General features: G+C 43.4%; 1 protein-coding gene across 3 annotated transcripts in view; it reads right to left on the reverse strand.

Annotated features, from left to right (window-relative positions):
* The window catches only part of FAM172A (family with sequence similarity 172 member A), a 257,818-nt gene that overhangs the window by 67,051 nt on the left and 173,725 nt on the right, over positions 1-17,042 (reverse strand). For all 3 annotated transcript variants that reach the window (XM_035889313.1, XM_009649601.2, XM_035889314.1), the window contains 2 exons: positions 12,016-12,132; positions 8,577-8,661 (listed from right to left, as the gene is read on the reverse strand). In XM_035889313.1, the coding sequence (XP_035745206.1) occupies positions 8,577-8,661; positions 12,016-12,132 (202 nt within the window). The remainder of the gene's footprint in view (positions 1-8,576; positions 8,662-12,015; positions 12,133-17,042) is intronic.

The raw sequence follows: 17,042 nt of genomic DNA on the forward strand, positions 1-17,042 counted from the left end.
AGCGATGAGGGCTCCCCTCAGCCTCCTCTGCTCCAGGCTGAACCCCCCCAGCTCCCCCAGCCGCTCCCCAGCAGCCTGGGGCTCCAGACCCTTCACCCTCACTTCCTTTTCAAGGTTTTTCATGAGGTTACAAGATAAAGCATCACTTGTTCCCCTTCAACACACAAAACCAGTGCAGACTGAACTAATACTAGATTGCCTTTTTAGCAATAACTTAATTACACTTAACACAGTCTCTTTAAAGTGTCAGTCTAAACTGCCACTTGGATACCTGCAGTAAAGTTGCATCTGCCTGTTCAAAACATGAATGCGTTCATTATTTGTTGTACTGCTGTTGTGCCTGTAAGTGTTGTAAGGAATCACGGCACCAGCATTCCAACAACATGACCATGCAGAAGACTTGCTCAGCGTCACCTATGCTGGCTGGCATCTGCTTGGGCCAAGATGAAGCACAACCAACAAACAAAAACTCCCTGAGCTCAAGAGTTTGCAATCAGACATTAGAGGAAGACTTCAGCCAACGTGCAGACAGATAGGGATATACAAAGAACTAATGGGACAGCATTAAGTAGTATCGGAAGCAGTGGTCATAGGATTGTTTAGGTTGGAAAAGACCTTTAAGATCATCGAGTCCAACCATTAAAACATTCCTGGCAGCGGTGGGATTCGAACCCACGCCCCCGAAGAGACTGGAGTCATGGCAGTCTAACCACTGTCAAATGCTTTGTAGGAAATACCTGGCTGTAATAATTTACATTATTCATTATTACCACAATCAAAGACAGCCTCGTGGACTCTAAAGCAAGCACACATCACTCTAACTAGTTCACTGTACTCTAAAAAATTGCAACGATAGGTATGTTTTAGTAAAAGAATAATTTTTGATGAAATAGTTTCGCTAGTATCAGTACTGCCTCAAATACATGTAACTATTTTGTAGAATGGTACATTCGAATATGAGTGTTTTGTCCTAAGAAATAACAGTACTGGTGGTATATCAAACACCTAGCTGGTCATGTAAGAAGTCATAAAAATGCATTATAAAATTGAAATTCTTACAAAATCAAAGTCTCTGACCACAGCAAGAGCTGGTAATTTAAGTCAACACATTCAAATCCACATTTTCGTATTTACTTTTGAGGATCTGGCATTCCGGAACAGAATCTGCGATATTGCTCAACAGGTCTTTACAGATTTTGTCCTTTCCGAAGCACGGTAAAGCTAAGCTACTCAAGACACAACACAGGAGCTGACAACCGACGAGGTATTATACATGAAACGGAAAGCTGCCCGCAACACCTGGGGCTGAGCAGGAGACTAAAAGCAGAGCGCCTTTGAAGAGTCGGGAGTAGGGAAAAAGCTACTTACTGCCTCGCTAAGAAGACATTTAGTTAAAGTCGGACTTAGGGCAGCAGCTGCCGGAGCTGTGTCTAACACCGGCTGATGCTTCAAAGTTTCCGCAATAATTTCCAGTTCCCGACGGGCAGCGCGCAGCCGCAGAAATGGAAGTGCGGGGCCGACACCTGCAGTGTGTCAGGGTGCTGGCACAGGGCCACGAAGCAGATTCCTGCGTTTCTCCATTCGTGCTGTTCGCGTTGCAAATACCTTAAAGCAAATTAATATGCAGCTAAAGGCAGGAGCCTGCCACCTCGACAAAACACCGCGGCGTTTAATCTTTTCTCCTAAGCGAAAAGCTTTTATTGACAGAACTACATGCACATGAAGACATAAAATGCAAAGAGGTTTACAGTAAACACCGATTACTGTAATCTTAATCTCCATGAACGACTAGTGAATGCAGAAATAACATTTTCAGCAAAATGGGTAAATTGCCTAATCTGCCTCATAGTAAAAAGTGCGCGGTTTTATACTTACTTCTTATATTGCTGGCATTATTGGACACCTACCCTTGGTCACAAAATACTCATGTCAGAAAACAGCCCAGAATGCTCTTCACCAAATTGATTAGAGAGTGAAAAATGAGAAGCGTCGGTAAACTGGGCTAAAAGCTGCTACGGGGACGAGCCAGGTATTGTCTCAGTGCTTAATACAGTTTATGGTTGTTTCCACCTCGTTTGTCGTGAGCAAGATAAGTAAGTGCGTTACGAGCGTGGCGCAAATAAAGCCGAGAAGAAAAGCCACAGAGAAATAAGTTGGTCCTCCCCTATGGCTGTCGCAAGCCTCACTGGCGCAATTACCTCTGCGCACAGGCCCTGCGGTGCTGCGGAGCCCATTTAACCTCACCGGAGATCCTCCTGTTTGAACCCCAGGATCTGCTCAGCATGGGGTGCATCTGCAGCGAGACGAGGCTTTTCTAGGGAAATACGCAACTGAACTCCTAGAACAGCAGGCAGAAGTCACCCGTTAGGCAAAGCCAACAAAAACCACCACCTCCGTAATCTAATGGGTAATTCGTGGTTTCCCCGGTATCAAGACAAGCTTTGCAACAAGGGTTTTATCTGACGAGTCGGTGGCGAGCGCGTGCGGGGGCCCGGCTGCACGCCTGCTCCTCCAGCGAAAGGCTCGCTGTGCAAGTGATGTGCTTGCTTTCTCGGATCAGTGCTTTTAAGCAGATCTAACAGTCCAGAATAACTTTACTTAAATTTACTGTAGCCCCGTAGAAGGGTTATTGATGCTATTCTATTACTTAGCAGAAAGCAGCAGTCTCGAGAGGACTGTTTAGCACTGTATTCTTGTCTCGATATTAAATCAAGCTATGCCAAGACTCAAAACCAGCAGGTAAGAAGCTTTCCCCTGTTTTTTCAGTGAGCGCTACAGAATCTCATCTTTCATTTGTTCTGAACTGCAAGTCTCTTATGTGCCTACAGAAAAAATCTCTAAAAAAAACCCCCAACCCCAAGCCTTAAAGTACATAGTGTGTGTTTAACACACGCAGGAACGCTTTTGGCTGTGCTCTTACTGAGAGGCTCAATGGATGATGACCCTGCTCCTCGTTGGGACAAGCCCCGTCAGAAACAACCACCAGCCCCTCTTCCCTGCTCTCAGTTAAAAGGTTTTGAAAAGCAGGGGAAGCAGGAAAATGACCACTTTCTGAACTTCTGCGCAATGTGAAGGACCTCCTTTTGATGCTGATGCACACAAAGCTACTGTCCTACCTGAGTTTGGACAACCACCACTGTCTCCACTCCATACTCACTCACGTACAGACTTAAACCCTACAAACCATCCAGTACACCACATGGTTATGGCATGGTGCTGTGGGGTCTTTTGGAAGTTAGGGCAAGTGTACCAACACAAACCCCACAACCTTATGTGAATCTACAACTACCTGAAAGGAGGGTGTAGTGAGGTGGGTGTTGGTCTCTTCTCCCAGGGACATGGAACGAGGGGAAATGGCCTCAAGTTGTGCCAGGGCAGGGTTAGGTTGGACATTGGGAACAATTCCTTCCCCAAAAGGGTTGTCAAGCACTGGAAGGGGCTGCCCAAAGAAGGGGTTGAGTCCCCATCCCTGGGGGGATTTAAAAGCCAGGCAGCCGAGGTGCTTAGGCAATGGTTGGACTTGATGATCTTAAAGGGCTTTTCCAACTGAAATGACTTTGTGATTCTATGAATATTAATTACCATGACCATGGTTTATTGACATGCAATGTTGCTTATGGAAGGCTGGACATAGTCCTGGACAACTGGCTCCAGGTGGCCCTGCCTGAGTGGGAGTTGGACCAGATGACCTCCAGAGGCCCCTTTACAACTCAACCATTCCGTGAAGCCATTTTTTTCCTTCTATTTATTTATCTTTAAAAAACCCAAAGACCTGCAGTAGCCCGTTAGAAATAACATTAATGATCTTTCCTGAATTCAAAGTGAAAAACCCCAGCAGTTGTGCATGGCTTGCCTAAATGAAATGACATGTTTTTCATACCATACAGAGTCAAGCTTGATGTGCTCACTCAGGATACTGCTCGGGGCACCACCAGAAGCACCAGCACAGGTCGTACCCAAAATTAAGAGTTTGTTTTTCTTCACCAGCCAGAGATCGCTTTATTCAGCTACATGAATTAATTCTTGCACTTTTTTCCTTATTACAGAGACGTATATTCAAGTCTAGGCTCTCCCGTGAATAGAGCTTTTCTTGATTACTGTCAACGTTTCATTCCATTGTGTCATCTTGTTTGTCTTTTGATGTTATAATTTCCTTATTTTACAATGTTTTAACTACACTGGCTGCAACTGTTAAAAGAATAACTAGTGATTTTGGGGGTCAACTAGAAAGGCTTTAAAAGGATTTGATTAGGCAATTCATTTTACTAATGCTACAATAACTTCTTTTTATTTGATTATGCAAATGAGTGTTGGTGCACATCCACTTTGGCAAAATACCGCAAAGTTTAATCTTCTCTCCTAAATAAAGAGCTTTCAGTGGCAGAAACACATGATATAAGGAATGCATCTCATCCAAACACTAAGGTGCTCCCCATCAGGCGCTAAAAATATTCGCACTCAGGAAAACAAAGGCCATGTTTACCTGACAAAATTTATCACAAAGCCTTTCCTGGGGTAACATTCAGGCCACTATCCTGAAATCAAAGTAATTTAATTCCTGAGCAGCAACAGAGAGGGACACAGATCCATGGATCTGCTTTCTCCCATCCTCGCTCTCAGCTATTCCCACCCAGCAGCCACTCCAGTGGGACGGCTTCCCAAGGGGCTCACGAACTCCCTGCTCCAGAACTGGAGAAACGTTGTACGGTCTCAGAGACATGAAGTGAACTACAACTATGGTTAGCAGTAACACAATGCAACCTGTCATTGAAACATCTATCCCATTGCCTGTCTGAAATTACAAGCTGAGCTCCAATCTCCTAACCAGTGAGACTCCCACCGCTGCTCAATGGCCTCAATTTCTGCCAGGGCAGATTTAGATTGGACATTAGGAAAAATTTCTTCACCAAAAGGGCTGTCAAGCCCTGGAAGGGGCTGCCCAGGGAAGGGGTTGAGTCCCCAACCCTGGAGGTATTTAAAAGCTGGGCAGATGCGGTGCTGAGGGACAGGGTTCAGTGGCGGAATGGCAGGGTTAGGGTAATGGTTGGACTTGATGATCTTAAAGGTCTTTTCCAACCTAAATGATACTATGATTCTATCATTCTAGTCCATTTTATGTGATGATCTTGAAGGTGTGGACTCCTTTTATAGTCTTCAAGCTTTCTCCACCCTACATTTGCTTCTGTCTTAGGTAGATAGGAAATAGCTTAATCTCCTCTGAGACAGAAGAGAGGTCTTCTGGTTTGCCTCCATTAGGAAGGTGGATTAAGACTGAGGCAGAAGATGACCACGGGTCTAACAGAGGTCCTTAATGAGTGCTGAAAGTGAAGAGGGTAGGAGGTACAGCTTTTTTAACATAGACTGAAGGCTGAAGACTGGCAGAGGGCTCCTCTAGGCCAGTGAGGTGACAGTGACACAGCTGAGGACCTCACCTGCACAGTGCTCCAGAGAGGGCTGTGAGCCAGAGAAGGAGCGGAGGGGAATGATGCTGGACCACCCTGCCTGGTAAAAGATAAGCAGCAGAGGGAGAGTGGTGGACTCTCTCATGAGGAGGAATGCCTTGTTCTTGTTGGAAAAATATGGGAAGGGTAAGAAGATGGGTGGTGTGGACAGTCAGCCTCAACGGGAGCTCCAAGCCTGACGGAAGACGTTTGAGCTGAGAGATATGCCTCTCCACACAGCATGGAAGGTTTTTTAGTATTAGATACACCACACAGGACAAGTCTGTTAAATGGGAAATTTTAGAGGGCAACCCCTTTGGTGTGATGATAACCCGCCACAGGAAGACGTTAAATTAGGACACTAGCATGCAACCAAACGCTTGAGATGTGGTGGAAAGACCACGAAGGTGGGACCTTTGCTGTACCCCACCTCTTGCCGCAGGGACAGTGAATTGAATTTATTATGGCTTGCTTTTTCTGGATTGTTGTTGCTCTCACACCCGCAACGTTTAATTATTAAAGTGTATCCATTCCTTTTTGTAACTGAGTAAGATGTGAATGAATTATGGCAAACATTTTAATTACTTAATAACACTCTAGTCAAAAGCTTGAACAACTCTATTTGGAAATACAAGTTGTTTTTCCAGTTTGATGGCCATTTATTTCTCTCTAGTGATTTTTAAGGGAAATGCAAGCAAGAGACTGTGACTTAATTCTGAAGTAGGCACTGCTCACAAACTGGGGTTGCCTGTAAGTCCCAGTATGCTGAATGGCTGGGTACCAGACCCCTTTTGGAAAAGTGGGCGCATGAGAGGTGACCGAGAAGCAGTAATTCCTGAACTTACTTCTCAGTCCAAACACAGACAAAAAATGGGGTTCTAAGCAGAAAAGAGAAGTGAATCTTCCTCCTGCAAAAGGCTCATTTAAAAAAATCTCCTCTCGTTGCTCCGATTGCTCTCACTGTCATTCACTGAAATACCAAGGGCAATGCTGCCAGTATTTGCGTGTGGGCTATTTCAGTACTGCAATTCTCAGGAAACGTGAAATAAAATCTCTCACATTAAATACTAACGCTCCTACATCTAGTAGCATTTCATAAATTCATTACAGATTACCCTAATGCAGGCTTATGCTATTACTCATATAAACACACTGTAGGAATTATTCACTTGTTGCTCTGTAAATGTCTTACAGTTGTCCGTATAAGGCATGAATACAAGAAATATAAGCAAAAACATATGAGCAAGTCGATAATTCAGCAGTGGTCACATAAAAACCATACTATTTTAAACTGTCCTTATATTGTAAAGAACCCAGCTGGAAACAGAATCATAGAAACATAGAATCATAGAATGTTTTGGGTTGGAAGGGACCCCTAGAGGTCATCTAGTCCAACCCGCCTGCAGGAGCTTCCATTCAAATCATTGCTGAAGATCTCTGACAAGAACTTCTAGACCACCAGTAACCTTGATCTGGTGTCATTGTACGTATGCATGAAATACAAATAGCCAACTTATACTGTTTTTACTGGCTGAAAACCTACCCCATTTAAATTAATTCTTTTGCCAAAGACTTCAGCGTAGCTGGGAGTTCATTAAGAGGAGTATAAGCATTATGCCCACTATGACCCATCCTCAACAGAAATGTAAAATTAAGACTTACTCACAGCTCTACTAAAGCATCAGTCTGTTTTTTAAATAACGCTTAGGATTTCTTTTACAGGATACATTTTACATTATTTACATAGGATGAATGCAAAGAAAGAGAAGCTCAGATGGAGGATTTTCAGTATGGGCAAGTGTGCTGTAAATACCAACCGCTTGCTATCCAAGCCCCTATTTACCTGACTAAAATGACCTCTGTAACGTGCCCTCTTGCACAACACCAACACTGATGTCAGAGATTGAAAGCTAATCCTCTTTTAAAGAATTCTACTACTGAACAATATTTTTCTTTCTAACTGCAGTACCGTCCCCTGAAGGGGCAAAAAGTTGGTAAACAAACGTTGAACCTATGAAAATTTTAGTAATATTTCATTTCCCCAAGCACTAAAGAGCAATGTCAGTGCTATTGCGCTGTGTCTGTACAGAGCTGATGATCTGCATGGTTAGATCCCAACCCACCGCAGAAATGTGATTACAGGTCTCTGGTTGTTGAGAGCTCTCAAACAAAGTACTGCTAAATTTTCCAAGCCTTAAAAATATCCTGCAGTAAACCAAATTTCATCTGCAAGGTTAGGTCTCATTAACAACCTCACAAATCCAGACAGATATGAATCTCTAACTTGTCAAACGAACAACTGCGTCTCACAGAGCAAGGTCAAACACTGTTCCAGCTTTTAAATTAATATTGTATAGGCTGTGTCTTCCTTTGAACTTGATTTTATATTCTACAGAAATACGCTACCTATGGCTTTTAGGAAAGCTGATAATCAAACATGAAAGTTCAGTAACAGCTTTATGTATTTTAGATTACTTTCCTACTGAGATTTGAGATTTTCCTGTTACATTGACAACTACGTCTACTTTCTGGAATTATTACACATTAACAAAAGTCTCTGTGTATTATTTCATGTGCTCCTGACGATTTACGATTCATGAATCAAAAATGAAAGGGCGTAGCTGAATATTTCCAAAACAACAGAAATCTCACATCAAGATGCTTGGACACTAAATAATTTCCTACGTGAAATAGACTTCCGTTGATCAGGATTCAGGAAAGTGTCTTATTTCACTTAGATGTACCTTTCATCAATGTACTTCTTTAAAACCTTCTTGCCTACATGAAGTTAGACATTTATTCAAGGATCTATGATAAATTTTCCAGTTTTCATTACCGCTACTATTTTTCGTGAGCTCCTGCCTAACATGTCACCAATTACTTAAAACCAAAGAGAAAAGAAGGCTAGAAAAATATAACTACAAGTAGACAAGAGAGCGTAAATCCCACCCAAAGCACGAAAAAAATATTAAAATTTAACAGTGGGCTGCATAAAATAGCAGCAGCGGTACGCTTTCAGCCGTATCTTGCCGCGGAAGGGTTAAAATGTGTTCAGAACCAAATGCATTTTTAAATATCCAAGCTGCTCCTGGGCACAAGCAGGTCTACGGGCTGGCTGCAAACAAACCGACGTACCTGCGGAGACGCGGGGGCAGTCCGGCAGCATGGACTCCACAGAAGTGTCCAGGGGCTCGGAGCTGGACACCCAGTTGCAGCAGTTCTGTAAGAGCAGGCAGGCGATTTATTGGGTCAGCCAAAAACTCAGAGGAAAAATAAATACAGACTTGGTAAATAAGGACAGCGATCACATCAAAATACTCAAACTAATTTACATAGCAGTCCCAACAGGGAATGGAAGGTAAACTGCTCTAGCGTATTCACACTTAACTGGCAAAGAAATATCGTAGATTCATTCTAAACAAGCAAAAAGAGTAAGGCCATAACGCAGGAGATTCGTAATGTGCTTAGATAGCATGTCTTTAAGTGCTACTTTGAGTGCCAGTGGACTAAAGTAGGTGCTTGGACCAACCCGTGCCTGAATTACCCACTGCACACTTTAAGCCTCTCCTTTCTGCAGCTGTTAAATGGGCATTGATATAAACACTGAGCCTGCCTGCTCGCCAGCATTAAGAAATCAGAATTTTTCAGGGTGTTTTGATGGAGTGCGCTGTGGCAAGAATGGTTGTGAAATCACAAAGCAACAGATTACAACGGAATGAAAGCCACCGAGATAGCAGATTAATATTCAAGTAATTGGAGATATGGCTGAGATGAACTGGGCACGAACATTTAGAAATGCAAATACTGGCCTTTGGGAAACCATGTTCAGGAAGCATTCACATTTACCATTCATTCCTGAACCTCTGAGTAGGATGAATTTACCATGAATTTTCAAAAAACGCTATCTACTCAGAGAAGCCTGTGAATTAAATAATTATTATTTAATGAATTACTTCATTACTATTATTAGGATTAAATGATATGCTTTAAATAAAATACGCTGAAACTACACAAAATCTATGGAACTGAAGATATAATTACAAAGCAACTACATTTTTCATAGGACTGCCAGCTGAACTATGAGATCTACATGGCTTCCCTTATTACAAATCTGAGTTTTCCCTTTCTGAAAACCTGATTAACTTAATTAAGGAGAAAAGAAAAAAAAAACAAACCTCCAAAAACCCGCACAACTTTTTGGAAAGACCCAATGAATTTTCAGATAGATTCCTAAAAAATCATCCCATCAATCATGATTGTAAAAATGGACGAATGCTATTCTGGTAAACAAGCATGTATTGTGTATTTGTAGATGCTTGCTGCCCTAGTTGTGCACCATGGAGTCCGTCCTCACTGTGGAAAGATCCTTGACTGGTAGATCAAGTGTCTTATTGTATTTCCTTAATTCATTCTGTCTGGAAGAAGATGTCAGCTGTGTTGCAGTGAGGAGAGAATTTCAAAGGCTTCAGTCCCCACCAATAAAGGGCGAGGAATGGCTTTTGAATAGATTTGTCAAGGCAACCCTACTGTTCTGGGACCAGGGAGAGCAGGAACAACATAAAGGAAGGGTTGCTGTATGAGATTAGAAAGTGAAGTTCACAAAGCATGGCAGATTTTTGTAAGAAACAGTAGATCAATGAAACTATTGAACTTGATGAAAAAAAAAAAAAAAAAAGAAAACAAACACACTACCCAGTAATGTAACTTTTTTTAGTAAAAAATGGTTAAAATGGAAGTATTTCACAAAGGCTTTAAGGTTTAAAGTAGTAAAGCATTATACATTTTACAATTTGCATGTATAATTTTAATTAACAGCTGAATGTGAAATTGCAAATGTAAGATGGTAGAAATTATAAAAGAAGTAGAATTTTTATGAAGTATTACATTCATTTGAAATAAGTAAAATTAATATTAACTACTGATAGAACACTACATCAGAGAGCTGGAGATAATACAGAAGATTAGCACACAATTAACCAGCTTTTATATACAATGTGACACTTGCCTGTAAGAAATAAGTATTCTCGAAAGCAGTGTCAAGATATGTAAATGGATGATTTGTTTTATCATTCATCACAGCTCCTAATAAATTCAAAAATCATGACTTCTATAGGTACTAAAAATAGGCCACCAATGATACAGGAGAGATAGCTCCAATGAAGAATTACTTTTTTAACAATTCATTCTTTCAATGACAGCAATTAGCCCTACAGACAGGCAGCGATTAGGTGTATATTTTAATTATTATTCATTTTACCAGTAGCCTTAAACCTGATTAAAGTAAGAGATATCCAGGTGATATGCTAGTCTTAATACCACTCAGCCACACTTCACATATGTAAAATTCTTCTTTCTTATAGGAGATTTTCAATGCTAATGTAAGTTATGACACTCCATCCACTTTTTAGGCCATTAATCATTTAACTTATTCTTTAAGATCTACTTTCTGCAAATGAAATTAAAGGTAATGCACTTGTCTTATTCAGACTAAATGCTTAAAGAAAAATGGAGTTGTCAGATTCAAATTACAGGATTTAAAATTTCAGCTTTACTACATAACATATATTTTAAGGTTTTGATTTCCCATAAAGAAAATGGGGATTTTTCTGACAGAGCCTGTAGGGGTTACCATTCTTTATATTTTTAACATTTAAGTCAGAGCTGTCAGACTGCATCCCAGGTGATTCTCTATTCCCATCAGTCACAGCCTATAAAACCGTAAGGTTAAGTCAGGAATAGGCAGTCTACACACAAAGTTTCACTAGATCCACAGGAAAAAGTCACGTCTAACAAAAAGTTCAGGCTATGACTAGCTTTAATTTGCCACGTGCACCTAACGTTTTCGCATTCTGCAACGGGAACACAGAAAACACAGACGTGAGGTTACCCGGCGAGGAAGAGATTTGCAAACAGAAGTTTAGTTGGTCTCACTTTAAAAAGACAATTTTAAAAATCTCAGCAACCCCGTCCTTAACTCTTAAATGAGTAATGAATGGATGCCACCATCCTTCATCCAAGGGTGGAACTTGGTGCTCGCTGGCCACGGACCCACAGCAGATCATTGCGGACCAGCTATGATGGTGTACAGTGGCAAATACTCTGCCTTTTCCTCAGAAAAACTCAAGAGCACTTCTGCAGGAATTACACCTCATAAAACTGCTGAGGGAAGGGATTTTTTTTTTTATGTGTCAGTTGTGCAAATCATCCAACTGAGTCACGAAGAGCTTAAAGGGGCTTTTCCACCACCCCCGGATCATGCCGGGAGCGCTGGGTGCGCCCGGGACGTTGCTGCGGCTATCGGGCAGCGCGTGGGCTGCCGCGGTGTATGCGCCCGTATTGCTGTGGGAGAAGCACGGGACTTGACTCTTGCTATTTTGACTGCTATCTTTGAAGTTCAGAAACGGCTTTAATCTCGGTTATTTTAGGGGCTGGTATGGGCACATGATTTCCACGGTCCTGTATCGTACGGCCTTTCATATCCAAAAGAAATGGAAGAGGTCAGCAGACAAAGACATGTTTATAGAGCCATGTACAGACGTATATGCCGCAACTCTTTAAAAAAACCCGGCCTCACCTCTCGCATCCACTCTCGAATACTTTTCCCAGCTTCTTGATGCCACACATTGTGAACAGAGTCTGTCAACGCCACAGCAGTTACCTTATTCTTTACTTCTGCCTCTCGTTGAATCATCTGTTAAAAAATATTGGCTTTAAGTTCTTTCTTTCTATTGAATCGAGTCTGCTTAGTCACAGATAATGATCTTAAATTAAAAAAGAAAGAGCAATACAAGTTCAATACTTGACTTCACTTGTTTTAAAGTTTATACAAATCCTAACAGCTCCAGAAACACAGAAAGACCTAATATTTTTGATAAAAGAAATAATACTAACTTTTAACTGACTGAACTATTCAGTCCTATTATTTTCCATGTGGCTTGACAATTCTAGGATTAAAGGTATCATAGTGAAAAAATGGAAGATTCCCTGAGGACACCTTTTACAAGCTTCTCCAAGTTCCTATTTCTGTGCTTCAGGGAAGCTGGTACCCGTGGTTCACTGTAAGCTACTCATGACTATCATCTACTAATTTTCAGTAGATTGCTGTAGTTTTTCTGATGTACAATCTTACTTTGACTTGTATGGTGGTTTTTTTTTTCCTTTTTCTATCCAATTTAGCTACCTTGCACTCCCACCATGGTCCCAAAATTCTTTGTGGTCTCTCTTATACATATGCTTATCCAGCTAATGCTGGAGCCTCTCAACGTTTTTAGGATATTAAAGAGCCTCTGTTGTTGCAAATGATAGTATGACTAAATAAAATTAGTTGTAAAACCAATTAAATGATTGCAGCAAATAACACGAGTGAACTGACAAAGATGCTGTGGAATTCAGCACTGCTCTGCAAGATAAAAGGGACTGGGAAAGAAAAGTTTGATATCAAAGAGAGACAAAAAGGTTTTAATCTCCTGACACGAGTGACCCTAATTTGTAACACTGGATCAAAGAAAGTATAATGAATTATACTTATAAAACCAGCATTTCGCAACTAGTGGCTTTATCACCGTGCATGCCACACTAAAGTTAAGGGTTTTTTTTCAGCTTCCTTTTGTATAAACGGCAACATATACAATATTTCTAAAAGCAAGCATTCTTTGTTCATGCTCTAGAAACTGCCTAACAGCATACAGGCTGCACCTCCAAAAACTGCTCTAAAAGAGACTTTTACAGTGGGGAAGTGGATTATATTTTGCATCAGAAACTTCAAAATAAACACCTCAGTCCAGATTTTTGATATGAAAGTAGCATTTATCCGTACCTTATGCAAACAATCTCCTAGTTTCTTCAAAATATCACACACGTAAACCCTTTTGACCAAACGCTCTTACTTCCAGTTCTCCGTAACCGCAGTATGATATCCTGAATTACCCCGTCTTGCCTTTTTTTTTTTGTTTGTTTTGTTTACATTATGCGTATTTTAAAATCAGTGTAACTGAATTAATATTTTAAGGGAAAAATATTCAGCACCATTTTCCAGGCAATGCCAACGCAGAGCTCCCCATTCCAGGTGCCTACCTTGCCCCGTGCTCTGTCTTTGGTAATGCCAGTATTACATGAGTCGGGAATTTGTCGGAGCTTAGGGCATCTTAGGCAAATGCACAGGAAGAGTGCGTCTTAAGAGTAATCTTCCTTCAGGCGAAGCCTTTCCATACATACTTTTTTCCCCCCTCCTGTGGGGCACATTTTGTACCTAGAATTTTTGGAGGATGGGACATAACAGGTACGTACATGGGGGACAAAATCGCACATTTAGGACAAAATAGCGTGTGCTGTAAGAGGCTGAGCTTCTTTCAGCTGTAATATGATAGTGACATTTTCAGCCAAACATCTGATACTGAGCACTAAATTTCACCATAAAGATGGCAAAACTCCCTCCATTATGAAACCGTACGTAAGAACAGTGAATCTCTCAGGATGATCTTCAGGCCATTGCAGGAATCATAGAATCACAGAATTGGGTTGGCAAAGCCCTTTAAGCTCCCCCAGCCCAACCGTTCCCCTACCCCTGCCATCCCACCCCCAAACCCTGGCCCTCAGCACTGCCTCTGCCCGACTGTTAAATCCCCCCAGGGCTGGGGACTCGACCCCTTCCCTGGGCAGCCCCTTCCAGCGCCTGACAACTCTTCTGGGGAAGAAATTTTTCCCAATATCCAACCCAAAGCTCCCCTAGCACAACTTGTGGCCAACTTGAGGAACCACCAGCGATTCTGCTAAACTGGGGATGAAACCCCTGACCCCCAGAGGAACGTGAAGCCTCAAAGCAAAGGTTTTTATTGATGGTACAACCCCCCTCCCCAAACCTGTATGGACATCTCAAGCACCAATAAATGCTTTGTCTCTTAAAGGGATGAGTCACTCAGACCTTCGACCAGCCTCATTCAACAGAACTTGGAGTCATTATGAGTATCCCATCTGCAATATTTATATTATTCCATTCCGTTCTATTCCATTCCATTCCATTCCATTCCATTCCATTCCATTCCATTCCATTCCATTCCATTCCTATACAGTCCAGTTCTTTAAAATTACACGAAGCCCCGAATGTGATTCAGATCTGCCCAACATCTGAAAATACTTGTTTTTAGACTGCACCTTTACTGCCCCCTTTATCAGGCAGAGCTACATGCATGAGATGATCACCGAAGAGACAACCCTCAATTGCAGGGGAAAGCCAGGGTGCTTTTGGGAGCAGCTAGTCCTTTCTCTTACCAGCAACCACAACGATCCAACTGCTTTACCTTCACACAGCTGGTAAAATAGCATCACCTTCCTTCTCTAAACAGGACAGCATCTGCAGAAAGACCTTGTGCTGCAGGGCTGCAGGTCCTGCTGGGAGCTTGTGTTCCCAGGCTTCTCCTTGAACCCAGCACCCCATGCAGGCTGGTCAGCGGACTGGACCCCCCCCGTTCCACATAAGAACCGTAAGAGTGGCTCAGCAATACTACCAGAAAAAAAACTCCCTGAAAGAGATGGTAGCTAAAACCAATACCTCTAAGCCACACATACCCAACTCGCTCTAAATCTGCTGTCTTGCACAAAATGCTGTGATTTAAACGGGCAAAGGAGCAAATATGTCATTGTCCTTGAAGTGCATGTACCTACCAATTACTCGGAGTTATTACATGCTGAGGGAAGCTTAAAAACGTCACCAGCTCATTGTGTTCCAGCATGACTTCCTCCATGAAGGGCTGGTCTTCAGAAGCACTGCTAATGACCAGCAAGGGGAAAAAATACACTCCGCTTTGGAAAAGCAGTCTTTTCTCAAGCTATTGTGTCCCATATCCCTGTCTCAAAAACTAGCCACCCAGTTCATCTAAGAACATCACCTTTTTCTTCAACTTACAGACGTGCAGTTCCCTTCTCCCTTTCTAGACCAAGCTCAGGTTTGCTGTTCTCAATTTCCCTATGCACATGGAGGAACTGGCAGCCACTGATCACCATCCCTTCCTGCTCTTTCTTCACGTGGTACACACAGCCTTTGCCTTTCAGATCATACATGATCTGGGGGGAATAATATGCAATACCCGATGCGCTGCTGCTGCTGGCTCTCAGCTTTGTGGATGCCTGCAGAATGGTGTCCTCTTCACAAAGACCAGCAAAGAGATTGAGGATGGCTCGATGTCCGGATGGAGAACGGTGACGAGTGGTGTCCCTCAGGGGTCCGTACTGGGACCGGTGCTGTTTAACGTTTTCATCAATGACTTAGACAGCGAGATCGAGTGCACCCTCAGCAAGTTTGCGGAGGACACCAAGCTGAGTGGTGCGGTTGACACACCAGAAGGACGGGATGGCATCCAGAGGGACCTGGACAGGCTGGAGAGGTGGGCCTGTGTGACCCTCATGAGGTTCAACAAGGCCAAGGGCAAGGTCCTGCCCCTGGGTCGGGGTAACCCCCAGTGTCAGTACAGGCTGGGGGAAGAAAGGATGGAGAGCAGCCCTGCCCAGAGGGACTTGGGGGTGCTGGGGGATGAAAAGCTGGACGTGAGCCGGCCATGGGCGCTGGCAGCCCAGAAGCCAACCCTACCCTGGGCTGTATCAGGAGAAGCGTGGCCAGCGTTGAGGAAGGGGATTGTGCCCCTCTGCTCTGCTCTGGGGAGACCCCCCCTGGAGCCCTGCGTCCAGCTCTGGAGCCCTCAGCACAAGGAGGGCATGGAGCTGTTGGAGCGGGGCCAGAGGAGGGCTACTAAAATGCTGCGAGGGCTGGAGCCCCTCTGCTCTGAGGCCAGGCTGGGAGAGTTGGGGGTGTTCAGCCTGGAGAAGAGAAGGCTGCGGGCAGAGCTGAGTGCGGCCGGTCAGGGCTTCAAGGGGGCCCAGAGGAAAGGGGGGGACAAGCTTTTTAGTAGGGCCAGCTGGGACAGGACAAGGGGGGATGGCTTTAAACTGAAGCAGGGGAGGTTTAGACTGGATCTAAGGAAGAAATTCTTTCCAGTGAGGGTGGTGAAACCCTGGCAGGGGTTGCCCCGAGAGGGGGTGGAGGCCCCATCCCTGGGACCATTCCAGGCCAGGTTGGCCGGGGCTGTGAGCAACCTGATGTGGTTCAAGGTGTCCCTGCTCCTGCAGGGGGGTTGGGCTGGGTGACCTCTAGGGGTCCCTTCCCACCCAAACCAGTCTGTGATTCTATGACAGCGTGAGTTCTTCTGATAACTCAGGCACAGAGCTGGGGTCAGGAGAGGGCCTCATGGATGCAGCAGCAAAGAGGGATCGAAGGTATTAACTGAACTTCAGTTACAGACTTCTCCATGCCCAGGCCAGAAGAAGTAAGTTTTGGTAGACATCCATGCCCTTATGAGACAGCTTGGAAAGAAAAAAGACAAAACCAATACATCAAGTGGAGAAAGGATCAAGGCTGTAACCTTCACTTAAACAAGAAGTCTAAGGCTTCTTTAAGTGACGCAGAAATGTCACAACAGAGTATATCAAACCCGGGACACTTAGCTTATAGAATCATGGAATCAGAGAATTGTGTAGGTTGGCAAAGCCCTTTCAGCTCCCCCAGCTCAACCATTCCCCTACCCCTGCCATCCCACCCCCAAACCCTGGCCC

The sequence above is a fragment of the Egretta garzetta genome, unplaced genomic scaffold, assembly GCF_000687185.1.
Source record: "Egretta garzetta isolate BGI_Z169 unplaced genomic scaffold, ASM68718v1 scaffold12, whole genome shotgun sequence".
Lineage (NCBI taxonomy): Eukaryota > Metazoa > Chordata > Aves > Pelecaniformes > Ardeidae > Egretta > Egretta garzetta.